At 39.1% G+C, this 24,747-nt stretch overlaps 1 protein-coding gene, 1 long non-coding RNA gene and 1 pseudogene across 2 annotated transcripts in view; 1 reads left to right on the plus strand and 2 right to left on the minus strand.

Moving 5' to 3' along the window:
* Positions 1–71, minus strand: part of LOC104868024 — a 14,760-nt gene extending 14,689 nt beyond the window's left edge. Inside the window, exon 1 of the long non-coding RNA XR_781942.1 lies at positions 49–71. This is a non-coding gene — a long non-coding RNA (uncharacterized LOC104868024). The remainder of the gene's footprint in view (positions 1–48) is intronic.
* Positions 72–3,224: 3,153 nt separating this feature from the next.
* LOC104868023 (uncharacterized protein C2orf78) lies at positions 3,225–10,509 on the plus strand. Its single transcript, XM_010632626.1, has 3 exons — positions 3,225–3,391; positions 6,722–7,429; positions 8,372–10,509. Exons 1-3 carry the CDS (start codon positions 3,385–3,387, stop codon positions 10,276–10,278), a joined length of 2,622 nt encoding a protein of 873 aa, XP_010630928.1. The 5' UTR covers positions 3,225–3,384; the 3' UTR covers positions 10,279–10,509.
* Positions 10,510–15,826: 5,317 nt separating this feature from the next.
* The window catches only part of LOC104868104, a 9,899-nt pseudogene continuing 978 nt past the window's right edge, over positions 15,827–24,747 (minus strand).

A 24,747-nucleotide genomic window follows, 5' to 3' on the forward strand; every position in this document is an offset into this window, starting at 1 on the left:
TTTTTTTTTTTTTTTGAGACAGGGTCTCACTATGTAGTCGAGACTGACCTGGAACTCAATAGGTAGCCCAGGTTAGTCTTGAACTCACAGCAATCCTCCTGCCTCAGCCTCCCAAGTGTGGAATACAATGTATTTTTATGTGATCACCACAGTAGAAAATGTAGATGAAGATTTCTATTTTTTTTATGACAAAATGAAGGTTCAGATTAATTAAGATCTCCACACAAGGTTAGGAAAGTGGAAACAGACGGTTGTTGAATCCTTCCTTTGGGATTTTAGCTGCCTTCTTTATGACAGTTGGAAAAGATTCCATTCTCCTGCCATGAGATTTCCAGTGTTTCTCCTTTTCCATCATGGGAGGATCAATTTTTGGAGCAGAGAGTGAGCCCTTTAGTAGACATGAAATCTTCTGGCACTTTGGTCTTTCCAGGAGAACTATAAGAAATAAATTGATATTGATCATAGATCACCCATCTGAGGGAGTCTATTATGGCAGCCCTAATAGACTAAATCTCTCTCTCTCTCTCTCTCTCTCTCAACTAGAAAATTCTATTCTAAGTGATGCTGTGCTTATCATTGCACTTTTATTTCAGATGTTACATTTAGCTATATATTTTGAGTTTCCCTATACCTACTGAAATTCTTCTGAACTATTTTTAATATCATATACATATAATATTATATTCATATACATATTATACCATAATTATTGGAAAATGACATATCTGTGCATACTATTTTTTTCTAGAAAGTGTAAGCCCTTTCTACTTGGGAGTCAATGTGATTATATGGCATGTTGTGTTTACAGGAGAAAAGAGATATTGACCATTTTAATTTTTTTGCTATTTGTTTTTTACTCCTGTAGTCACATTCATTCAGCTGATAGGGGCTTCAAATTTAATTACACAGTTCCCTTATAGTTATACCAACTCCAAGTCACCAAGAAGAGACTTTTAAAAAGTACTAGCAATTACACTGGAACAAAGATAGGTGCACTTTTTCTCTGCTTACTAGTTCATTTTTTAAAATTGTGCTTCCTTGAAAGCTGTCTTGGAATGATAAAGGTTATCTGACCAAGAATTTGCTCATCAGTGTAAGGATTTAATAAGCTAATATAAACACTATGGAAATCAGTGTGAAGATTCCTCAAAAATCTAAAAATAGAATTTCCAGAGCCTGGGCTATCCCTCTGCTAGGTATCTTTCCGAGAGTTAAAATTATCCTATTACAGGAATACACACATACCCACGTACATAGCAGCACAATTTATAATAGTTGGATCTTGCAAACAACCTATATGTCCATAAAGAGATAAATGAATAAGAAAATGTGGATTTTATACACAATAGTGTACTACTCTGTCAAAAAGAAAGATAAATGAGGCATTTTTAGGTAAATGGATGCAACTTGGGGACATTTTGTTAAGTGAAATAATTCAGGCACATAAATTCAAATATTGAACAATATATGTCATGTATCACATATATATGAAATATATATAGAGAGAAATTGAAAATAAATATATAGGGAGATGAGGGAAGTTCAAATAATTCCCTAATTCACCTATTCTACTCTTTTAAAAATGATTTAATGTTTGTACAAATGTTTTCATTTATTTCTCTTAGTTTACTGAAATGAAAGTTTTGCACTATTGTCTGTTTCTTCCTTGTAAGAGAGAATCTTTGTATCTCTGAATGACTCCTTTGAAGATAATTATACATGGTCTACTAATTTTTGTTTTTCTCGTGTGATTTTGTCATGAAGTTTTTTACTTTTTATGAAAAAGTACATTTCTAAATCAAGATACATTTATAAATAGCTTGAGAATATTTCCCCTAGCTATATTTTGCCATTTGCAGCAAGGCCTTGATTGAGCCCTGCAACTCCCTAAAGTCCTCAGAGAGGGGGCGCCCCCCGGTGGCCCACCTGGCCTCCAGGATACAGTTTGCAGAGGTCGAGGGTGGGTGAGATCAAACTGGAAAAGAGGGTTGAAGACGAATCTGAGGCTCTCACCAGGTCTCCCTGCCCTGATCTAGGAATGTGCCTATCACCGTGGCTGTGAGATCAGCCCACTTAGAAGAAATGGCTTCCAGTGCCCACATTTACCTCAGGACAGAGTGCTGTCTGTATCCTGGGGAGGAGGCTATAGGCTTCACTTACCAAAAAGGACACAAAGCATCCTCAGTGCCTACCACATGTGGAAGAGCCAGATAGCAAGAGCCAAAGGCAGCAAATTAAGAGTGAAAGAGCTGCAACCAAGGTGCACAGCAGGGAAGGTTTGTGGTCAGCTCTTCCTCCACCTCTCTGATGACTGATGCTTCTGGTCAGTCTGGCTGTCAGAGCATGAAGGCCTCCATGGGAGGAGGGAAGCGGGAAGGAAAGAGGCTGAAAGAGGAATTAAGATGTGTAATGTACACGTAGCAAATTGACATAGAGGTTGTGAATATTGTACACTGCTAACATAAATGAATGAATTAATGAATGAACAATGAGTGAATGAATGGGTGGATGGATGAATGAAAAAGAAGACCCTGGTTTTGGGAACTGACAGGAAATAACACCTCTGGGTGTAGGAATGCAAAATCAAGGCTTGCCTGAGAAATAAGCCCTGCAATGAAGGTAGTGCGGAGAAGGAGAGCAGGGCAGACATACAAGTCCTCCTGGTGTATCCAAGCCCAGCTCAAGGGACAAGAACTGAGAGAGAAGCTCCTGGGACCACAACATTCTTTACAAGCTGTATTCAGTAGACTCCACCCTTCTCTTAAACCAGTTCACTCAAAGAGTTCTCACGTCCCTTCCTTCCGTCTTTGAAAACTGCAGTAAGTTCCCTAATCACATGGACTCTGATGGCTTCAGAATAACTGTCATTGCTCTATCTGGAGGTCTCTTTCTCTCTTCCTCAAGGATTTTGTCTCTACATATAACACATAATTATGGCTAGGATATTAGTTATTGTTATGAGTAATATTGTATACAAAATATAAAGATCTTTACCACAGACAATTTCAAAGACACCTGGAGGTGCTCTTTACAACAGAAGCTGTGCCAGAGCACAGAGCGCTAAACTTTTAGGTACTCTTCTGAGTCTCCTGCATTCTCTCCACCCAATCACGTCTTCTGGTTGGGAAGCTGATCTCCTATTGGCTACCTCAAATCTTTCAACTTCCTGCTTTGTGACATCATCCAACTGCCCTACCGCTGGCTGGTAGAATGTTAGGGTTTCTAAGGAGTGCTCTGAAGGGACGTCTGGATCGTAGCTAGTGGACAGAGACCACTGCTCTTCCCACTGAATACTTGTTTCCTTTGGCTTCAGCCACCCAGATATCCTTCATTACCCGCTCCTTGTCCTTTGTATCTGCAATCGCTATTTCCCCTTCTCTGACTATGTCAGGTAAGGATAGATACATTCAAAGGTCTTTCATAGTACATATTCCCTGTCCTCCCAAATCAATTTCCTAGTGGGGACCAAACACCTTGGGAGACTGGAGGAAGGTATTGAACTGGAAATTTGCAGACTGACTTTCATTTATGACTTGAATCTTTAGTAGGGATGGGACCTTGGGTAGATGATTTACTCTTGAACAAAAGTGTTTGCTCACCTGCTCCTTGAGGCTGACCAAGTGCCTATTCTCCATTCCCTTTCTTTTCTAACAGAGTCTTAAAGGTCATAGGAATAGAAAATCTAATCCAAGAAATATTGTTAAGTGTGTTTGTTTCAACAGAAAATGGGGAAAAAAACCTGGGTGGGGTAGAAAACTGCTCTTACTGAGATGATGTTCAAAGTGGACTATTCTTATGTTATAGAGATTTCTCTCTGAACTAGGTGAAAACACAAACAGGGAGACCAAATGGCTGGGCTATATCCAGGCAGATTCTGGAGGAGAAGGACATTGGGGAGGGTTTCCATGAAGCAGAGGCCAACAGAAACTGCCTAGAATTGGAGGGAAAAATAGGCAAAATAAAAGGGGAGTAAAATAACAAAAAGAAAAGAGATGGAGGGCAAGGGGATGTTCTCGGGAAAGGAAGTTGATAATGTTTAGGCTGGAATCTTGAAGTCCACCAAAGGCTTCAAGTGACCACAGAAAGAGCACAGAGTAGAATCTCTTCAGACAAGAGCAAAACAAATGGGCTTGCCGAATGCTGCCTTTAATGGTGTGAAGGAAACCAAGGCTAGCTTAGTGTTTCCCTTGGAGAACACTCAGAAATATCATGGACCGTGATTGGTTTTTTCCTATTGCTTATTCCAACACAGATGCCCCTTCGTATTACTTGAATGCTCACATTTGGATATTTTATGAGTAATGATTCCTTATACAAATGTTAAATGTCATCCTCCAGAGGGGCCAGGGAAACAATTTTCAGCTTCTACTTTAGATTGATTTTTAAACTAACCAGATTTTTTAAAATGATGTGTTTTACTTCTTGCGTAAGAAAGACCTCTCCCATTGTATGCTTGAGAGTTTAAGCTGAAAACTGTCATCTGTATGACAATCTTCTTCGAAAATAAAGTGCATTTTGCTACCAACATCTTCATTAATATTCATACTCATGAATAGCTTTTGACACCCGAAAAACCAAGGAAATACCTGCTCACATATAAAAAGGAAATGTCATGCTGGGCATGTAGCTCAATGGTGCCGCTGCCTGCCTCACAAACGCAAGGTCCCAAGTTCAATCCCAGGTACCAAAATAAATAAATAAATAAAATAAAATAAAATAATAAATAAAAAGAGGGCTGGGGATTTGGCTCAGTGGTTCCACCACCTGCCTCACAAGTGCAAGGACCTGAGTCTGATCCCCAGTACCAAAATAAATAAATAAATAAAATCTCTCATTTCATACTTATAAAAAAAATTATTGTTAGCTCCTGTGAGATTTCCTACATTTTCAAGAATTGTTTTAGTTTCTGTTCTCCTAGCTATATGTGAGGCTGAGGCAGGAAAGTTATAAGTAAAAGCCCAGCCTGGGCAAATTAGTGAGATGCTATGTCAACAAAACAAACACAAAACTAAAAGTAAGAAAAGAAAAAAAAATATCATTTTCACTGTATTCTAGCAGTGACAGATTTGCTACGTTTTAGGAGAGAAATACGTTCCTGATATACTTAGTAGATTGTGAAGAGAAATTGAAACTTTCATGATTCTTTTTCCGTGTGACTTTCCCTAGCTTGTTATGTGATAATATCAAGTGTCAAATCTCTCATGGGATAAACATCTACTGCTTAGTAGGTATATTCAAGACAAAAGTGAATGAGTACAATAATGAAATTCCTTTACACTTGTTTGCATTCCATGCTGTGCAAAGTTTCTGTCTCTGGTTTTTTTCCCCCCCTTTTTTTTTGTTTTTTTGTTTTTGAGATGAAGTCTTCCACAGGTTGACCAATTTAGCCTCCAAACTGAATTCTGAGCTGATCAGCCCTCCTGCCTCAGCCTCCTGAGTACAGGAGGGACTATAGACATGTACCACTATTCCCACCTTCACACCAGGTTTGGAACATGAGTTATGATTTGCTAGATGTGCATGTTTATCGCCTTTGGAGGCTTGTTACACACTTTTCACTGAAGTTCTCTCTCTGCCTACATTTACTCAGGAGAACCGCATTCAAAATCATCATCTATTGGGGGCTGCCTTTGGTTTATCCTGTTCCCTACAATAGAGTAAATCATGTTTATTTTCCTAAAGTTGCAGGTATAACAGCACTTTCTTTCTCCATAAATTCACTACGATTTCATGCTTGCTAAGCAAACTAGTAAATGAACATGCTGTGATCCTTGCACTGCATTTTTTATTATATTCCATATGTTCATTTTCAGTCTGTGATGCTGTACATTCTTCATCTTACTCTTTCTGCATTTCCTGCACCTCTTCTGTCTCCATCTATGCCTAGCACATGCAGTGCGTCCCTTTTGTGCATGGATGAAATGTGCTTATTTGCAGGATCACTTTGTAGATGAGTAACTTGCAGGTCAGAAAGTTTAAAGAAAATTTTTCTTCCCAAAAATTACTTCTTGAGAAACTAAAGCTCAGAAGTCACAGTGACTTAGGATCAGAAGTTAGGCTTGAGAAAGGAAAGAATGACACTTGCAATATACAGACCACCCTGGCTTATAAGTGATCCCCGGGAGACGAGGGTCCTGCACAGCAAAATGAGACACTGAAGATAACAATGGCAGGAGCCATACTGTCTTCTAGCCAGTGAATAACAAAAATGCAGAGATGAAAAGCTCCTTTCCTGTTGGTTTCTGGCCTGTGCTCAGCGCACAAAGTCCTGAGAGGGGAGTCAGGCTCTGTTACCCAGTCCCAGTAGTACACCATGGGAGGACTTGAACAAGTCAATGGGCCTCTCCCATCTCAGTCTTCCCACTCATAATGAAGAAGGTTACAGTTCACTATGGATCTTCTAGGTCTGAAAGGCTCCGAATGCACCACTCAGGGTCCCGAGTCAGTGTGGAGGAGGGCTGAAGGGCAACCCAGGGCAAAGAAGAGGCTCTTCAGGTGTACAGAGCACACATGGATGGGATTTATTGGATCTTCTGTGACCCAAGTGGGAGGTAATCAACTCATGGTAACAGCCCAGCACTTAAGGACATCCAAAAGTGATTCCTGGCAGCTCACAGGCATCCTGATTACAAGGACCTTAGGATAGATAATATTGGTGCTCAAATGTAGTGAGAATTTGTTGGTCTCACCCATGTTTTCATGGTCCTTTTGCTTCTTACAGAAACTTTCCAAATCCCACTATCCATGGGAACCTTCAGTCCTCTGCAGCTATCACCTTCCATCGTGAGCAAGGCTACTCCCCTAACAGCAAGTGCTTGCAACTCCTCCCAAGTGTTGTCTCCAGCCCTCAGTTCAGCACAGCTGCTGCCCTCAGCTTCTGGCACCTACTTCCAGCCAGTCATGGCCAGCTCCTACGTTCACCAACACTTTAGTGAAAGTAGGTTTTCAGGGGCTACTGGCCAGAGCCAGATGTCCTCTTCAGTTGTGTCCTGTCCAGGTATTTGGCAGTGGGATGGCAGGGCAGGCTCTGGAAGCACACATCCACCATTTGAGACCTTTACGATGACTGTCAGTGACCAGAGCATGACAGTTGTTTCCTCATCTATACCTGTCCATGCCAATTCCATCTTTCCCGTTTATCCATCCATGTCTGCCAGCCTGGTTCAGGCAACACCATCACCGTGCATTCCGAACCAAGGCCATGGCCAGTACTACAATCAGAGTGCAGTGGGGCCTCTGCTAGCTGCAGATTTTGGAGGACTGCAACCGTATGAGTGTGTGTCACACACAGGCAGTGAGACCGCTGCCTCTCAGCCAGAGATAGCAATGGTGCTGAAGGAGATTCAGCACATAAATGTCCTACCATCAACTTCTCCTGACATCTACTATTCTGGATCTGTTCAAGCCAACGCAGAAACGAGTTTCCAAGGTGGGTACTCAGAGCAGAAGGAAAAGGGATCAGGGTAATAACTCTGAAGGAGGGTTGAATCTGCTGCTGAGTACTAGTAAGTGCAGAGATAGGCAGAATTTCAGTCCTGAGACTGGCTGTGCTTCCAAACTCTGTAAGTAGGGAATGAATAATGGTCATCCCTGCTACACAAGAGAAGCCTAGGAGTCCACTGAGGCAGGCCACACTTTTCAGAACCCTTGTGGATGAGTTCTCTTGTATTAGCCCTCCATAAGAAATTCACTTTACTCCGCTATTGCTGCAGTCCCTTTGGGAGACACTTCCAAATTTATGGTAGTAAGGACAGTTTCATTTCCCTCATTTTCACCAACATGTAAGCCCTGATATTTCAAAGATCCTGTCCAAAGCATGTGCCTCGGTACCTGTCCTGTTCATGTTTTGCATAGGGAAGACCTTATCTCTCCTAGTACAAGAAGTATTATTCTTATACCAGCCTGAGAGGAGAGCCCTGAGTGGACCTGATAGGAGGAAGCTGCACTTGAACAGCGCTATGAGAGTGCACATATGTGGGTGCTTGCACATCTATGTGTGTGTGTGTGTGTGTGTGTGTGTGGAGAGAGAGAGAGTGAGAGAGAGTACAGTGCTCGAGACGGAGCACTACTATTGCATAGTAGTCAATACTCTGCCATAAAAACACATCCTATTCTAAAAATCGCTTTCATGTTCCCTTTGACTAAGAACAGTCCTGGACCTAAAAAGAAAGCCATGAAACAAAGACATCAGGTGACAGGCAGGGCAAACAGTTAGCTCCTAGCTACTGAAGCGAGGTCCTGTCCATAGACTCTAAGGAGAGCCAATGAGAAGGCTCTGTTGTCTCTTGATGGGCTCCTGAGGGCTGTGCTGGTGTGAAGAGGGGGCAACTCACTCATCAAAGACTGATTTTTTTCCTCGTTTCATTTGCAGTGAAGGGAACTTCCCCAGAGATAGAGACATACCTGGGATGTCAAGCCCTGAGCCAGGCAGGGTTTGTGTCACAACTTCCAGAAACCATGGATTCCTGCAGTAGTATCAGAAGCACCCAGTTGCTAGAGGGAAGCCCCCCAACTGAGCTTGGGGGCATTTCCATAGGAACTCCAGTGCAGAATTCCACTCATTCCTTGGCCTTGGAGCCAAGCTGGGAGCAACTAGACAAAGAGAACTGGAATGAGATGAGTAGCAAGGGCGCAGAGCCTCTTGATGCTCACAAGATCTTAATAAGCACCCAAGATCCGCCTTTACTCTCCTTAGCACTCCCTGACACACCCAAGCTGCTGGCTTCTGTTGAGCATCCAATCCCTGCGAAGCCTGGTTCTCAAGAAGCCCTGCTGGGAAAGTGCCACCTCGGTCTCCAGGACCAAGGAACCCCTGACAAGGGGACTGAGTCCAGCCCAGGGTGGGCAGATGTTGCAGCCCTGGTAAAGGACATTCAACTTCCCCAGGTGCTCCATTCCTTGGACGATCTTGATCAGTCCTACCAGCCCACACACATAGAAGCCCAAGGCGCAGGTACGCTTGATGAAAATCCTGTGCAGGAGAACTCAGCCATCACCAAGGGTCTTTCACCTAGGGAGAGAAAGAACAAACATAAAGCTTCTGAGCCAATCACTGGAGCTCCTGAGGCTAAAATCCAGCTGAAGGCCCCTGAGAGCCTATCAGAGGGAGAAGGGTGCATTTTTAATGCAGCAGCCAGTGACAGGGCTCCCACGGACGTGGCTGAGAAGTCGTACAGCAAATTTCCCGTAATGGTATCCAGCAGAACCAACCAAGATAAGGGCCGTGGGCAAGTGAGAGCCAAGAGAACCAAAGAAAACAATGACAAGAAAGCTCTTAAGAGGAAGCAGTCAGGCACTAAGGACAAGGCAGAAGAGATGCCAACAATTCCTGACATGAGGCGCAAGAGACACCAGCCCATGCTTGGCCGAGAGGTATTTAAAATGCCTCGCACCTGCCTAGGCATGCACATGCTGGAATCTGTGCAGGTGTTCCACCCATTAGGGAAGAAGTTGGAAAAGAAAGCTGGGAGTGTTTCCTCCCAGGCCCTGAGAACATCGAGTGTCACCAAAAATCTCAAGACATCTTCAACCAGCAAACCTTTGCTGGGGGCCCACGGAGAGGGGAAAAACCCTGATAGTACTCGGGATAACTTTCAGAACCCGCAGGGCACAGTTGAAACAGGGCCTTCATCTGCATCCCTGTGTGAGCTGCCACCACCTGGCCAGGTGAAGTTAATACCTTTGCCTTTTCTCAGCCCAGAAAAGCCTCAAGCCCGACCCAGTTGCCGAAGGCCACGACCACCCGTCTCACAGCAGCCCGCTGTAGCTCACCAAGCTGGACCTGCTGGTGACAGAGTTCAGCCACCCCTAATAGCTGCTGGCAACACTTCTCTGGTGCGTCCTATCAAACCAGCCCATCTGGTCCCTAAAAATGCCAGCCAACCACTCTTGACCTCTGAGGTCCAGCCTGGAGTTCCTCCTCGGTCTGCAGTGTGTAAGCCTGCATCCTGGGCAACATCACCTTGCCCCGCTCTCAGAAGAGTGCCTGTTGCCACTGCTGTGACTAAGCAGTGCAGTTCCCCACCTCAGCCACACAACCCATATCTCCTCGAAGACTTCAGCCGCCAACCAATTCCCTGGAGGGAGCCCAATGTGCCCGAGCCAGTCATGTCGAACCCGATCACAGAGGAGCAGAGACCGGAGCGGGAAGCCATGAAGAGGCAGGCTCAGCTAGAGCGGGAGCTGGCTGCCAAATACACCTCCTTAGGGAAGCTGCAGTTTTTCAGGCAGAGGGAGAAAGACAGGGAAATTGCTCAATACTACGGATACATAAGATGAGAGGCAGCAGCACTGTCCAGTCACTTTAGTGCCAAGTGGTTATCCACAGAGATACGGAAAGCTAAGTAGAGATTTGCTGATTTCGATGTCTTGCTGAAGATTGACATAACCGCTTCCTGGTTATTTTCAGTAGAATATAACTCCTCGCCAGGGGAGCTCAGTAGAACCAATAGATAAGAAATAAAGCCCACTTTTGAGTTTTGAGATGGGAACAAATAGATAGGAAATAAAGCCCCCTTTTAAGTTCTGACATGCTGTTCACTGTGTTTTTCTTTGGCACAGGTGGGGATCAAAGGCTGTATTAGAAGGAAAGTACTTAATGCTGGATGGGAGAATGTGGGCACACAGGTTAAGAACTGGGCAAGGAGAAAGAAATAAGATTCAAATAAAAAAGGCCAAAGAGAAGAGATCGTGTGGGCTTAGAAGAATTGAATATGGGTAAAATGACAGGAGACACTAAGTCTTGGTTCAGGGTGAAAAGAATACAATTTGGACAAGGTCTACGATGGCATAGGATGGGGGTAGGCAGACCAGAGGAAAGGCAAAACACCTCTCATGGAGACTGGCCTGCTGTCACAAGACAGGCTAGGCCAGCCTTTTGATCTAGGGCAATCCCCAACATACTTGAATCACCTACGATTATAGTTGGGAAAAGTGGTTCCCAAATTCCAGTGAAGCTACCAGGGCACTGGCTGTCCTGGGGGCAGCAGATGGTGTGATGGCTGGCCAGATGAGTGCAAGCATCCCAAGGCCCACCTAGAACATGGCCCAGAAGAGAAATCACCACTTCCACAACCCCCATGCACAGGGCAGCAGAGAGGCACCACTCCCTTCAGCTTCCAAACACCTGAGGCCAGTATCGCTGTGCCCCTTTCCAGGCCAGGTTCCACAGTGGTCTGGGATTCCCCTGCAAGTAAGGCAATGAGGCCTCACTGTGGGGCCCAGGACCCTCTGAAGTCCTCACAGAGTGGGTGAGTTGCCCACCTTCTGGTGGCCAACCTAGCTTTCAGTGCACAGTGTGCAGACAGAGGTCACAGTTGGGTGAGATCAAACTTGTAAAGGGGTCTGTAGATGAAGTCAAGGCTCCTGTCAGGTCCTGCTTTCCTGAGATCTGGGCAGGTGCCTTGGTCTGGGAGTGTGGTCCTCAGAAGAAGAGTACAAGAAGAACCAGCCTCCTGCATCTGCTTCGGACGGAAGTGAACACAGGTGTACCCTCTGGAAACTCTGGACCCAAGCACCAGAGGGCTCCAGGATTAGGGGGCAGGAAGAGAGGATGGGGGTGTGGTGGGAGGGGTGGGAATTGGTGGGATGGAGGTGGGGGCAGGAATGGAATGGAAGGCAGCCAGCAGGGGTGAGGGCAGAGGACCCGCATTAGGGCAATGCTAGTAATTTAGGTTTTAAGAATGAGTTCTTTGGCTACAATTTTTCAAACAAAATCCATCGCTTAAAAATACAATCCACTGGCATTTGGTCCACTATGAGATTTATAACATTTCATCATCCCAGATGGAAGCTCTTGCAACCCATTCGCACTGTACCAACCACTAACCTCTCTGCATTCGCCTATCTGCGCCTTGCTGGCACGTGGAGTCATACAGCAGCCAACCTTTTAGGTGTGGAGTCTTTCACTCAGTGGACTTTTCAGCCATATAGAAGAGAGTACAGCTTCATTTGTCTGTATTCTGTTGTGCTGTATGGGTAGAACATGTTTCTTCCTCCACTCACCCATCACATGGTGGACATTTGGATGGTTTGCTCTAGTAAGTGACATTTCCTGAGGGTTTATCCTGTGTCCTGTGGCACTGGGATAAGTTATTTACCCCATTCATAGATTAGGCAATAGAGGATGTCAAGCACTGGCCCAGGTTAAGAGCTAGCAACTGCCGTCATTGAACTTGAACTCTTAGGCACAGAGTCATCGAATCGGAAAGATAAAGGAGTTTTCAGTGGAAGTGCACCCTTCACCTTGCCAGCTGACCAGCTACCCTCTTCTTTGCTCTCCTGGATTCACCTGGGTTGGCTACTTGGTCCATCAATCCAGGGAAATTATGGGCTCACCTGCACGTGCATGTGCCTACCACAACTGATGCAATTCTCTGTCCCATTCACTTGAAAGCACCGCATTTGCCTTATTAGTATGTTAAATCTCTATGTTCATTGGCATTACACTTTGCAGAATCTTTCAGGCCTTGGGGCCTTGCTAATTTGCCCTTCCTCTGGAATCCTTTTCATCATCTTCTAGAGCCATCCCTGAGAGATCCAGCCTAGGCATCCCTGAAAGTTGACTACACAGAAAAAGGATTCAACCTGTAGATTTCCTCATCCACAGCCAGCTCCACACACTTCCACTGTTTAGGACTCAAATCTGACTCACCTTATCACAGACACAACAGAAGGGAAGAAAAACGAGCACACTGGTCTTTAGGGTGGTAAATAGTAAGTACATTTTCCATAGAGAGCGTATACTCTTTAAGAATTTCATGGGAACAAGTGATTTTTAACTTAGTGTAGGAATTATTCCTACTAGCTGTATATTTTACCATCTTCCTACACTCTCAAAATTTATAGTTTTATAAAATTGTTGGGCAGAAATATATTTATTTTAAATATATGATGGCTGCTTCAGCGGGCCTGTTCCTAGTCCACGTGTGGAGAACACAAAATAGAACTTAAATTTCAACCATTATGGAATTTTGGCAGTGGTCTGTCTTCTCGAGTTCATTTACATAAAGTGTAGCAAAATTAAACACATTTTCATATTCTTTTATAATAATTTCCTAAGTTGATTTTTACCTTGGGCTTCAATTACTAATGAGTTATGAAGATAATCCCAAACTTAAAGTAAACATTTGTCACCTTTTCTTACCAAAGTTTTCTCCTCTAAAGATTTTATATTTTTAAAATCCTGGGATGATGTAAAAGGGATTCAGTATTCAAAAATAAATTCGCTTCCTAAAATTCATCAAATGTAAGGGAACATCTATGTATTAATCAATTTGTCAAGAGACAAAAATCAAGCTGATGAGAATAAGTGATCTTTAAACACTATAATTTAGGTTTCAGAAATGTCATTCTGAGTTCCCATATGCTTTCACAGTTTTAATTAGTTTTCCATAAATAATAATTTGAAATTTGTGAAGAAACCATGAAAATCAATCTTTATTTTTTTTAATATTTATTTTCTAGTACACTGGAAAAGAGAATTTTGTAGCTTTGTGAAATAGTTTAATTTAAAAATGTGATTAATATATTTTTATGACATTTTTATTTTCTTCTTCCTTTTCTTTCTTATCTATATTTTTTATGACAACCAAATTTCTTCTGAAAGAAGACTTGTGTGTCCACAAACTAACTGAAAATAATTTAAAGATTTCAAGTAATTAACAATAATAGTAATAATAAAATAATTGATATGGACAGGTGTTCTACTAAATACTGAATAAGTTTGCTTATTTATTTTTCATAATTATTTTTATAGCAAATCATAGTATTCTAATCCAATTTTACAGATAAGGAATTTAAGGCAGCACAGTTAGTTAAGATATGATAGCTAGTATTTTGCAGAACAATTAGTAAAAGTTAGCCCATATGTCATCAAAGCCCAATTTATTTAAATTTAAATATGATTTTGTACACTTTGAGATATTAATTATCTCTAGGCAGCCTCTAAAGGTAGGCACTATATGACATTAGTTCATTTAGCCTGCATAAAAACTACAGTTCAAAGTTTGTTGTTTCTTTGCTTGTTCTATTTACATTAGTACTTGTTTGCAATATATAATAATTACGTTCCCTGTGGAGCTTTGGTATGTATGCAAGACACATCTTTCTTTTTTTTTTTTTTTTTTTTTTTTTGGTATCAGGGATCGAACTCAGGTCCTTGTGCTTGTGGAGCAGGCGCCAGAACCACTGAACTAAATCCCTGGCCAAGACACATCTTAATTCGTTTCACATTTCCTTTCCTTGACCTCTGCCACATCTCTTGATCCCTTTCCCATTTGACAAAAATTTGTCTGACTGCTTCCCATTATGTATCTTTTATTTTGCTCTTTATTTGTATTTTGAGTTTCTCATTTAAGAGAAAGCATGTGATATTTAAGTTTGTGTGCCTGGTTTATTTCACTTTACATTATGGTCTCCAGATGCATCCATTTTCCTACAAATGATTAAAGTTTGTTCTTCTTTATGGCAGAGTAATACTCCACTGTGTACAAACATCTCATTTTCTAAAATCATTTCCATTTTGTGTTTCACCGGCATTCTACAAAAAATGATGAAGTAACTTGTCCACCTTTGCAAACAGTAATGGTAGAAAAAAACAAACAAACAAAAAAACAAAGACAAAAGCCTTACTCGGTGTTCTAGGTCCTGTCTCCATGTCCCAGTCTTCTCTGTTATTCCAGTCTACTTGTTCATCTTGTACTCTTTCAATTTTAGGTATCTTATTTTGAAAAATAGGCCGTATGGTTATTGTCCTGTTAATGCCACCTCATAGTGAGCTCCACTTAGGGTGGTGCTAATCTACCCTAAATCACAATTTAGGAATTATATGTGATTCCATCGTGTTTACCTCTGCCATCTACCCCATGCTTTGATTCCATGTCCCCATAACATTGTTCCTTCTCAACTTTTATGATAGTTGTCTCATTCAATTTCTTTTGGTAATGTTTATGTCTGAGTGTTATCTGAACAGAAAAAGTGTCCTACTATCTGTCATCAGAAACACTTATTCACAAATATGTAGTTATCGTGAAAAGGTTCATCTATGCCAGTGACAGCAAGCTTTTTAAGAGACTGAATGGTCAAACTGCAACCCAAAATCCACTTATTTATTGTGAAATGCCCATGCTGCAATTAAAGCTGAATATTGAGATGTTTAGTTTAGAAAAAGCTCATAGGTTAATATCTTTTGTCTCTAAAGAAAAACACAATGTGTGCCACAGTTTCGCCACCACCGACCTCTGCCCTCTGAATTGCTAGGTGGTTAGAAGACGTCCTCGTCTTATTAGGCACAGGTCTAGGAGCCTCCTCTTCATAAGGCCTTCTCCTCACTGCCAAACACCAGCTGAATATTTACCTCTGCCTGTAAATCTGCCCATAGTGTCAATGTGGTAGTCTGTGTTAAAGCATTACTGAAGTCCATGAATTTCTATTATTAAACATTTCAAATTAGCAGGGGTAATTGAAAAGCCAAAAACACAAAATAGTGCCCCTGGCTGGAAAGTCACATGGAGAAAGAGATGGAAGAAATAACAGTATTTTTTATTTTTTAGTTAATTTTATTGTTACATTTAATGTATACGATATAATGACATTCGTGGTTGGAAATGTGCACCTTTACATAATCAATCTCAGTTCTTATTTTTTCCCATTTCCCTGCCCTCTCTTCAACTCCTCCCTCCCTCCCTATCTACAAAGACTCCGTTCCCATTATTTTTAATTTTCTCATATTAATTCCATTCCCTCCTTTCCTTTCCTTTACCCCTCCCACTTTCCCTTCCCTTTTGCCCCCTTTCTTCCTATTCACATGATCGATTATGCCTTTTAGTCCTCGTTTACACTTTCAGTTTCTCACACTAGAGAAACTATCCAGTGTTTACACGTGTGTCCTACTTATATCACTTAAGAGTATCGCCTCAATGTGCATCGATTTAGCTATAAATGTCTCTAATTTATCATTTTTATGCCTGAGTACTACTCCACTTTATAAAATAAACACATTTTCTTTAAGACTTAAAAGAATCATGCCATAGTGATATATGTGTACTCGTGTTCATAGCAGCACAATTTGTAATAGCAGTAATTTCTTAATTTCAAATTGAATAGGAATATCTGTGAGAACATTTTATCCCATAAGGCATTAGATAGCTCTACTTTCACTAATTTGGGAGGGATCCTTTTCAAGCCCTGGCATTACTACTGAGTAGCCAGACAGCCTGGGGTAATTATGTAAATCTATTATGACTTCATTTCTTCACTGTCTGACCAGTAATAACAGTTACTACCTCAAAGAGGGGTGGAAAGCATAGCTGCAGTTTGCATTAGACCGTATGTGTTTAACCACTGTCATACGGCAGATGAACACGTCGGCATTTTTACATTTATCTCTCTTACCACATTTTCAATATATTATTCTAAATCTACCTACTATATATTTAAAAGTAATTATTCATTGAGTAAAACGCAATAGGTATTATAAAATGTATTACCCCATTTGAAGTTATAAATGTTATAAAATCTATAAATTTTTTAAAAAAGAGTTCCTACCCAAAGGTACTTGTTGGGATGATTTTCTCACCGTTTCATAATTTATATTTGTGGTATGATAGAAATGTTCCTGGAAATGAGTCTGTCTTTAGTAATTTGTATTTTCGTACACAATATCAAAAAATATTTTTGAAAATATAAAATCTTAAGTGAGCGCCTCCCAAGTATGGCTTTGACAATGTGACACCACGTCCTAGGGAGACCTCGATGGAGACAGACTTTGGCTGGTCCATGAACTTTAGCTCCATTTAAGAGAAATACAATGGATGACCCGGGGATGCTATCACTCTATGAGGATAGTCATTAACAATTCATGGGAGAGCAACCTCATAAGGTCAGCATTTGCTCATCTCCGATTTCTTCACATCAGCGCACAGAAGCAGGAGGTAATTGAGCACGTTACTGCTGTCCTTTTAGCACTGAAGATTTGTTGATTGTTGGTTGATAAGGAAAATGGCATTATAGTAATAATCATGTCCTTCACATTATCACCTTGTTCAGCCAAAGAGATCATGTCACAGCAGACGTGTGTAAGATCTTGAATGAAGATGAAGAAAGATTTTACAGATTCAGTGACGTCCCTTTGCTTTTAGAGGATGAATTACAGTTTTTACTAGAAGAGAATATTAAGCTAATAGCTTTCAGGCAAGTAATGTATTTCAAAGGCCAAAGGAGCTACAGAGGTCTCCTGTGCCTCTTTTCTTACTTGTATTAAATATTTTATCACTCTAGAAAATACCTTTAGTTTGTTACTGCTGAAGACAGCTCTAAAATTAAGCATACAATGTGCTGCAAGGATGGTTCCATTTTTATACAAACTAAACACAAATCCTTACCATGTTTGTATCTGTTTCTTAAGGTATATTTTAAATCATTTAATTAGGCAGAGATCTTGTATTATAATTGTTTGATAAGTATCATATCAAAATAATTTGTGAAGTATTTATACAAACTCATACCAGCCAAGAGGAGCAAAGAGAAGTTGATTTTTTTTCTTACACTATTGTAATAAAAGCAGCTGCATTGAACACTAGCAGAAAAGAGGGGAAAAACGGCCAGCGGGGCTTTATATATAAAATTGCTAGCTATATGTATCTCTATATAATTTTTAAATAGCCTTTTTTAGTTGTAAGTGTTTTCTTTTTGATCGACACACAAAGCATCACAGTGCCACAATCATTGGGAAGAAGCCACTTTTACACATTGGAGTAGGCTAATGAAAAAGGTACAGGGCAGGCAGACTTCTAGAGAAATCGGTCACTGGACATGGCTAGCACTTAGAATTATCCCAGAGTTTGCATGTTTCCCCCTTTGCCTAGTAGGTCATCTATGTTTGTTCTTTGGCACCCATGAAGTTAAGCACCTATCCTCCCAGAGAGAATATAAGAGCGGGAGGAGCACTGTCCCCTTCCAAGTTGCATTTCAAAGGCATGGTTCCCAGGTCTCTAAGAAAGACATTTCCGTGGTTATAAACCTGACAAGAGGCTGGAGATTTATATACATTTCAAAGAGGCAGAGAAATAATTTACAATTCAAGTTTTTAAAAGTGAGCGCTCTAAGAAAAGAGGTAGAGGACATATAGTCCTTGTCTATTAAAGGATGAAATTTTTCCAAAGTTTAGTCAAGCTGAGTGGAACATTAAAAATATATCGACAGTGATTGCTGGTTCAATTATTTCAAAATTGATTTACAAAGAAAAATGGAAAACCTAAGTCAAATGAAGTAGATACATAATGTTCACTTTCCCAAAGAATGTTAATGAATAGTGATATCTGCCACTCTCTTAATGTCTTAGTCTGTTTATAAAATAGAGGCCAATACTAGTATCTAACTTATAGGCTTGTTGTGGGTCAAGGAAGCAGTGGACATTTCAAGTAAAAAAAAAAAAAAAAAGACTAGCTCATAAAGTCTTGTAAAGGTTAATTATTTACATCGTTATTCTAAGTGATCCATTCTCAGTCTATGACTTTGAGGATATCAGTTTAAACCCCCTGTTCCAGATGGTCCTCAATTAACCAAGAGGAAGTTTATGTTTTTTCAACTTTATAATGTTTCTCATGCAGATCCATCTTATTGTTCTGATTTTCATGTTCAATACAATAATAAATTACACAAGACATTTAACATTGTGTTTAAAAAAACATTGTATTTGATTGTTTTGTACAGCTGTAGGCTAATATTTTTATCATCTTTAATGGAGGTTAGATGCATTTTTGACTTAAAATAGTAGCAATTTATAGTTCTCCATTGAAAATCAAGGAGAATCTGCATAGGATAACTTATTTAGGTACAAACTATTGGTTCTTTTGTGTTTAACATCTACAAGGTAATGTACTATGTTGAACTTGTTTTAACTGATTTTGAATAGAAGCAATTGTTAAGTACAAAAAAGGAGAACACCAGTACATGAAAGAGTAATATATTAATTACCTTATTTATAATAGATCTGAATTAGAAGGGTTTCCCTACAAGCTATGGAACTAGACATTTAGATTCAAAAATGTGTGTTCAACACCTGTGGGTGACCTGAGGCAAGTTAATCTGTATCGTTACAAATTTTAATTATATAATCTGTTAAGCATAGATGGAAATAATATGGTAATAAAAGCATGAGATACACTTAGAATAATTACAGGCCCCAAATATACCTTAATGAAAAATATTTATATTCTTATATAATTATATTTGTATGTTTATTTTTTTCTTGGGTCTCAGTGGCACACATTATATTTCTGGTGTTCTTTTATAGAAACAACTATTAGAAAATAGAAAGCTATAAGGAATTTTATCTGAAACTATATTAACACTCTTATTTGTTTCATAAATGATAAATAATAACTACCATTGACGATGGAGTTCAAATATCTCTGTAATCCATTAGTTAAATTCTTAAGAATCGATTTGATAATATAGGTAGGAAATACTCAAATCAGAGAAAAGACAAATAATAAAAAATAAAATTACCATGGTTTCTTACTTGAAAACTAGGTAACAAGCAGAAAGTAGCAATTTGGTGATTAAAATGAGTTCACTCATATGAAAATATACAGTGTAACTATATCTACATATAGGTAAGATATACAATCCATATTTACTCTTAGAAAAATTAGGACATATCTTAAATGGATAAAAAGTTACAAAATGGCTTTCTGTAAATTCAAAGGTGTTATAAAATTCCAAAGATAACTGATGTATATGGCTCTGTGACCTTTAGTGTCTCTACTAGTTTTACGGCCAAGAGGTGCTAAATGAACTGAGAGTTGATAGCGATGCCAATAATTCCTCTGTAATTGCAATATGAAAGCTGCAATATCCAAAGGACAACAAGTGACCACATATTAAAGGTAGAGCTCTGACCACAACCTGCAGCAGCTGCCCAGGACAGATCCCGTTAGCTCCAATATGCTCCCTAAAAGCCAATCCACTCCAGTTCTGCCAACAAGAAAGATCAGACTTTTTTTCCAAGTAACATCGCTAGAACCCTATCAACCAACTGATTATTTAATATTCCACTCAGAAGGATTTGATAAGCAATTAACAGCTTCCTTAATTAATTGTTTTTATTTCCAGTTTAAGATCAAAGAATCAGAGAAGCAACTGGAGAAGGTCAATGGTGCAATCACAAAAAATAACCTCCTTGTGGTAACTTGTTTATAGTTTTCTCATTTCAACAGCTTCCAGTCACAGCATGCCTCAAGTTTTCCCACTTTCTTGATAAATATTTCTTTTTCTCCCTGTCTTTGAGTAAGTGATGGTGGCTGACTTCCTCGATAAAACAAGACCTGATAACCTTTTCTGGTTCTTGTTTAGTTGGGTTGTTGTTGTTGTTGTTGCTGTTGTTGTTGTTGTTGTTGTTGTTGTTTTACATCTGCAAGTATCATGGAAGGCACACTCAGGCTGTCTGCAGTGCCTGCTGCTGTGAACCCCAGGCTTTACCAGGTAGACCCCAGAAGAGCCCCTTCTTGCCTTGTTGGTCTCACTTAGCCTGCAGAGTATAATTGCAGGCTAATACAAGAGAGGGTCCAAACTCTTCTCTCTTGCCTTTGACTTTCTCAGCTACACATTTTTGGAATTGGAACTGTGAATTTGTTATTGGTTTCAGTGTGCTTGCAATCATTTCTGGAATAAGGCTCTTCTTTCTCTTCCTCCTCTACTCTCTTTTGTGTCAACAGTTTTGCTTTGTGTTGTTTAGAAGTGCTGACCAGAAGAATTGCAGGGTAAACCACAGCTGTAGGCTTCATTAGTCTGTTGTCCCAGGTGACCTCACACATGAACAACTTTGGTCTTTGTATATTTTCATCAATGAAAATTCTTTTGTTCCTGGCTTAAGACACAGATCCTGAACACTCTTGATGTACGAGTCAATTGTGCGTTCTGCGTTGTCTAGAAATATGTCTTTTCTTTGTGTTCTCTTTTGAGCCATTTGCTTTAATGTCTTACAGGTTTCCTCAATAATTAAGTGTAAAGTAGAACTTTTAATGTGTCCATTTATGTCTGTATGGTATAAATTTATTCTTAACATTATTTTAATACTTTATATACATTGATTTTAAAATTTATACTATATATTTTTTTCAATTATCTCTAATTCTACATATCTTTTATTACATTTTGATTCATTTTGAAGAAACAATATATTGGGATCTAAGAAAAAAATACCACATGCTGGGATTATTTTACAATTTGAAGATGTTTCTTTGAATTACTTAAGAATTGAACAAGAGAATGGCAAGGTACATTTTAAATATGCTTAAAATATTGAATAATTTAACTTAAAATGTTACATAAATCATATGTTCAAATGGGTTATTTTGGCTCATCTCTTCTTATTCAATCCACCAAAGTTTCTGTGTCATTTATTGTTTTGTGGTTGATGTGGGGCCTTCAGATTTCAATTTCTAGAGCTGCAGATCACTAAAACTCCATCACAGTGTCATATTTTCAGCAAAATGTAGGAAAACACACACACACAACCTCACAACATAAGATAACATTTGTCACTGTTTTTAAATCTTTAGTAGAGCTAAGGAAAACTTGTGTGACTCTCCTTAGAAAGGTTTGCTAATCAACAGTGTGTACAGTCTCACAATAGTCTTTAAAAAATCACACTTTGGAGATAGTGGCTGTACCCATGATAAGATATTAAAAATGCATATCGTGTATATTGAATATCCCTATTATTACCATTATGATGAAATCTTTTTCCCAAATGAAAAAGAAAAATTACGTTAAAGTTAAAAAGAAAAATCAGAGTTCAATAATAGTTTTCCCTCATAGAAATAATGGCTATAAGATGAGATGCAGAACATAGAATAAGAAGATTTATCAGAAATTACTGTAGAACAAGAGTATATGATGAGATTGTTAACACATTCAACCAGAATAAAGGACAGGGATTGTAGCTCAGAAAATAAAGTGATAATCCCTTAGAGGATATTGAAAAAAAAAAAAAAGATAAAAATTACAGTGAAACCTGTCTGTGTCCCTAGGTATGCTTTACAAATTCTAATTAGTTGTTCATTGAACTGTTTCACTCTTTCAATGGTTCACATAGTCTATTTATTCCAAAATCAAAATGACAACCAAGTCTTTTGTGCATATGCAAATTTAGGGACTAGAGTGCATTTTCCAGAATATTTAGTTTTTGTACAGTTCACTCTATTTGTTCCATTATTCTTAATATTATTTTTTAAAGATAATAAAATATATAGGGAAAATAGTTTAAGGTTGGTATGTCCCTTCTACATTTTTATACTGTGCAACCTTGTCTCAATTCTCTGCTCATCCTAAATTTATTTTGGCTATTATTATTGTGACATTATTGAATGTAATTTTTTGAAAATTTTTAGTTGTGATAACTTTGCTTTACTTGTAGTGAGACAAATGCTCCGAAACAGGACAAAAAATTAACAAACACCCATTACATTTTTTCTTTATTATAAAGTTGAACAAATTAATAAAGAAAAACTATCTCTGATGCTTTCAAAAGCCACTAATTGTTAAAATATGCAAGCCGGGCGTGGTGGCGCAAGCCTGTAATACCAGCCCTAGGGAGGCTGAGGCAGGATCCTTATGAGTTCGAGACCAGCCTGGGCTACATAGTGACTTCCAGGTCAGTCTGAACTTAGTGAGACCCTGTCTCAAAAAACAACAAAAAAGATATGCAATATCATTTTTAAAATATCTTAGAGATAATTTATCTGCAATATTGTATCACATTTCTTTGACTAATATTTTAAGATACAGACTCATGTAATCTATAGATTTTTGTAAGCCTAATTTACATAATATATATGTATATACTTCAAATAAATTATTTCATTATTCTGGCTTTATTAATAATGGTATTGTATATCTATGTTCATATTCTGCCTATAGTTTTGGTCCATGTGGGATGGTCACAAGTGGGATCATCATCTATTATATTCCTTCTATGATAATGCACTGAGTTAACCGTTTGCAATAAATAGGTGCTTACTATTCCCAACAAATTCATTTTCTTGAGAAGCTGACATTTAAGATATACACCTGAAAAATAATGAGTGAAATAAACCTTACACACATACTTAAATAACATACAGTATCTTTCATTTGAGAAAGGCAAAGTAAAAACAAAGAGGATAATAAAGGAAAAATGGAAGGAGACAAGGGGACAGGTCTCTTGGAGATGGAAGGGGTCCAAGAGATCACAGACAAGGGGTGAGGGAGAGGGAAGGGACACGAGTAGAATAAAAATATGTCGTGGACAGGTGTTCTGTCCACGCCAGTTAGAACAATGAAGATGTGCACAGTGTGTGTCAGATTTGAGTACATTTACTAAAGCTGGCAACTAAGGGGAGTAGTGCTCAGAAGGTTCTCTTGGAGCTGGAGCTGGGAAGCAGTTTGGTTTCTCCTTTTAAACCATGCCTTCAGTTGCGGGGGGCCCTCAGGGGAAAGCAAGCAGAATTTTACAGTGTATTCACTAATGACATTCTTTAATTTGTTATGAAACTTTGCTTCATTTTTTCATGGCAATAAGATTTACATTTTCTTTATTACTATCTACTTGTATTATATTAAAGTGAAGTTTTTTCAAAAAATGTATAAATTAGTAATAGACTATTAATTTATATTAAATATTTTAGCTTTGCAGGTAAAGCCTCATTTCTTGCTATTTTAAAAAAGGGTTTAAAGAATGTCTGTATTGTTTTTCTCTACATTCAGGTTTTTGGAGATTCAAATACTCTAGCCCATTTTTCAAACCCATGTTTAAGCAAATCTTCTCTGCACACTAAAAAGCTTACTCCACATTTTCCACTCCACTGTGAGCACAATTCCACCTTAACTCCACACACAACATTTGCACGTTGGATCACACTGGTGAGAGAGCCGTGTAAGGAATTCTAACTTCAATCCTTTAGCGCATGTTTCATATATTTTGTTTAAATCCTTTCTGGGGATGTGCAAATAGTTATGAGAAGATGCTTTCCTTTCAACTGACTTTTTTCTCTCCTTCTGAGCTTTATCTAGCATCTCATCTTTATGTTTTTTGATATTTTGAACTTCTTGTTTATTTGTAATTTTTTTAATTGGAATTAATGGAGATAATGAAGCAGATTATTTTGTTTGTTTTGTTTTGTTTGTTTTGTTTTTTTGGTTTTGTATTTTTGAGACAAGGACTCACTATGTACTCTGGGCTGGCCTTGAATTCACAGTGATCCTCCTGCCTCAGCCTCCCAAGTGCTGGGATTATAGGCATGTGCCACCACACCTGGCTCAACAATGACATTTTTTTGTGTTAAAATAATTTAATTTCCCTGTACATATCTTTCTACATGAGAAATTAAGGTATGGACTTGACAATATTTACCTGTTTTGAGACATTCAAGTCAATTCAGATAGCAAAAGTAGAATTCAATCACTAGCAAAATGTCTAAATACATATATTAAACAAAAATTGTCTTTATATGCTAAAAAAAAAATCTTCCACACTTTTCAATAACTTGTACATCACTGAAGTAGTAACTCTTTAGATGATTTCAGTTCAGTTTTTGGTTTCAAAATTTGGACACAGCAAAAAAGTGTTGGCAGAGTTTCTGTTTTTACATTTTTCTTGATTGCTTCAACTAATGGTTATATCGTTAAAAGACGATGGAGGGCCTAGGGATTTACCTCAGTGGTTCCACCGCCTGCCTGGTAAGCACAAGGAAGAGGAGGGGGAGA

The sequence above is a fragment of the Fukomys damarensis genome, unplaced genomic scaffold, assembly GCF_012274545.1.
Source record: "Fukomys damarensis isolate Sample0158 unplaced genomic scaffold, DMR_v1.0_HiC HiC_scaffold_17, whole genome shotgun sequence".
Taxonomy (NCBI): domain Eukaryota; kingdom Metazoa; phylum Chordata; class Mammalia; order Rodentia; family Bathyergidae; genus Fukomys; species Fukomys damarensis.

Coding starts and splice junctions, on each gene's coding strand:
- LOC104868023 (XM_010632626.1), top strand. Junction 7,430..8,371: donor CGCAGAAACGAGTTTCCAAG/GTGGGTACTCAG, acceptor TTTCATTTGCAG/TGAAGGGAACTTCCCCAGAG.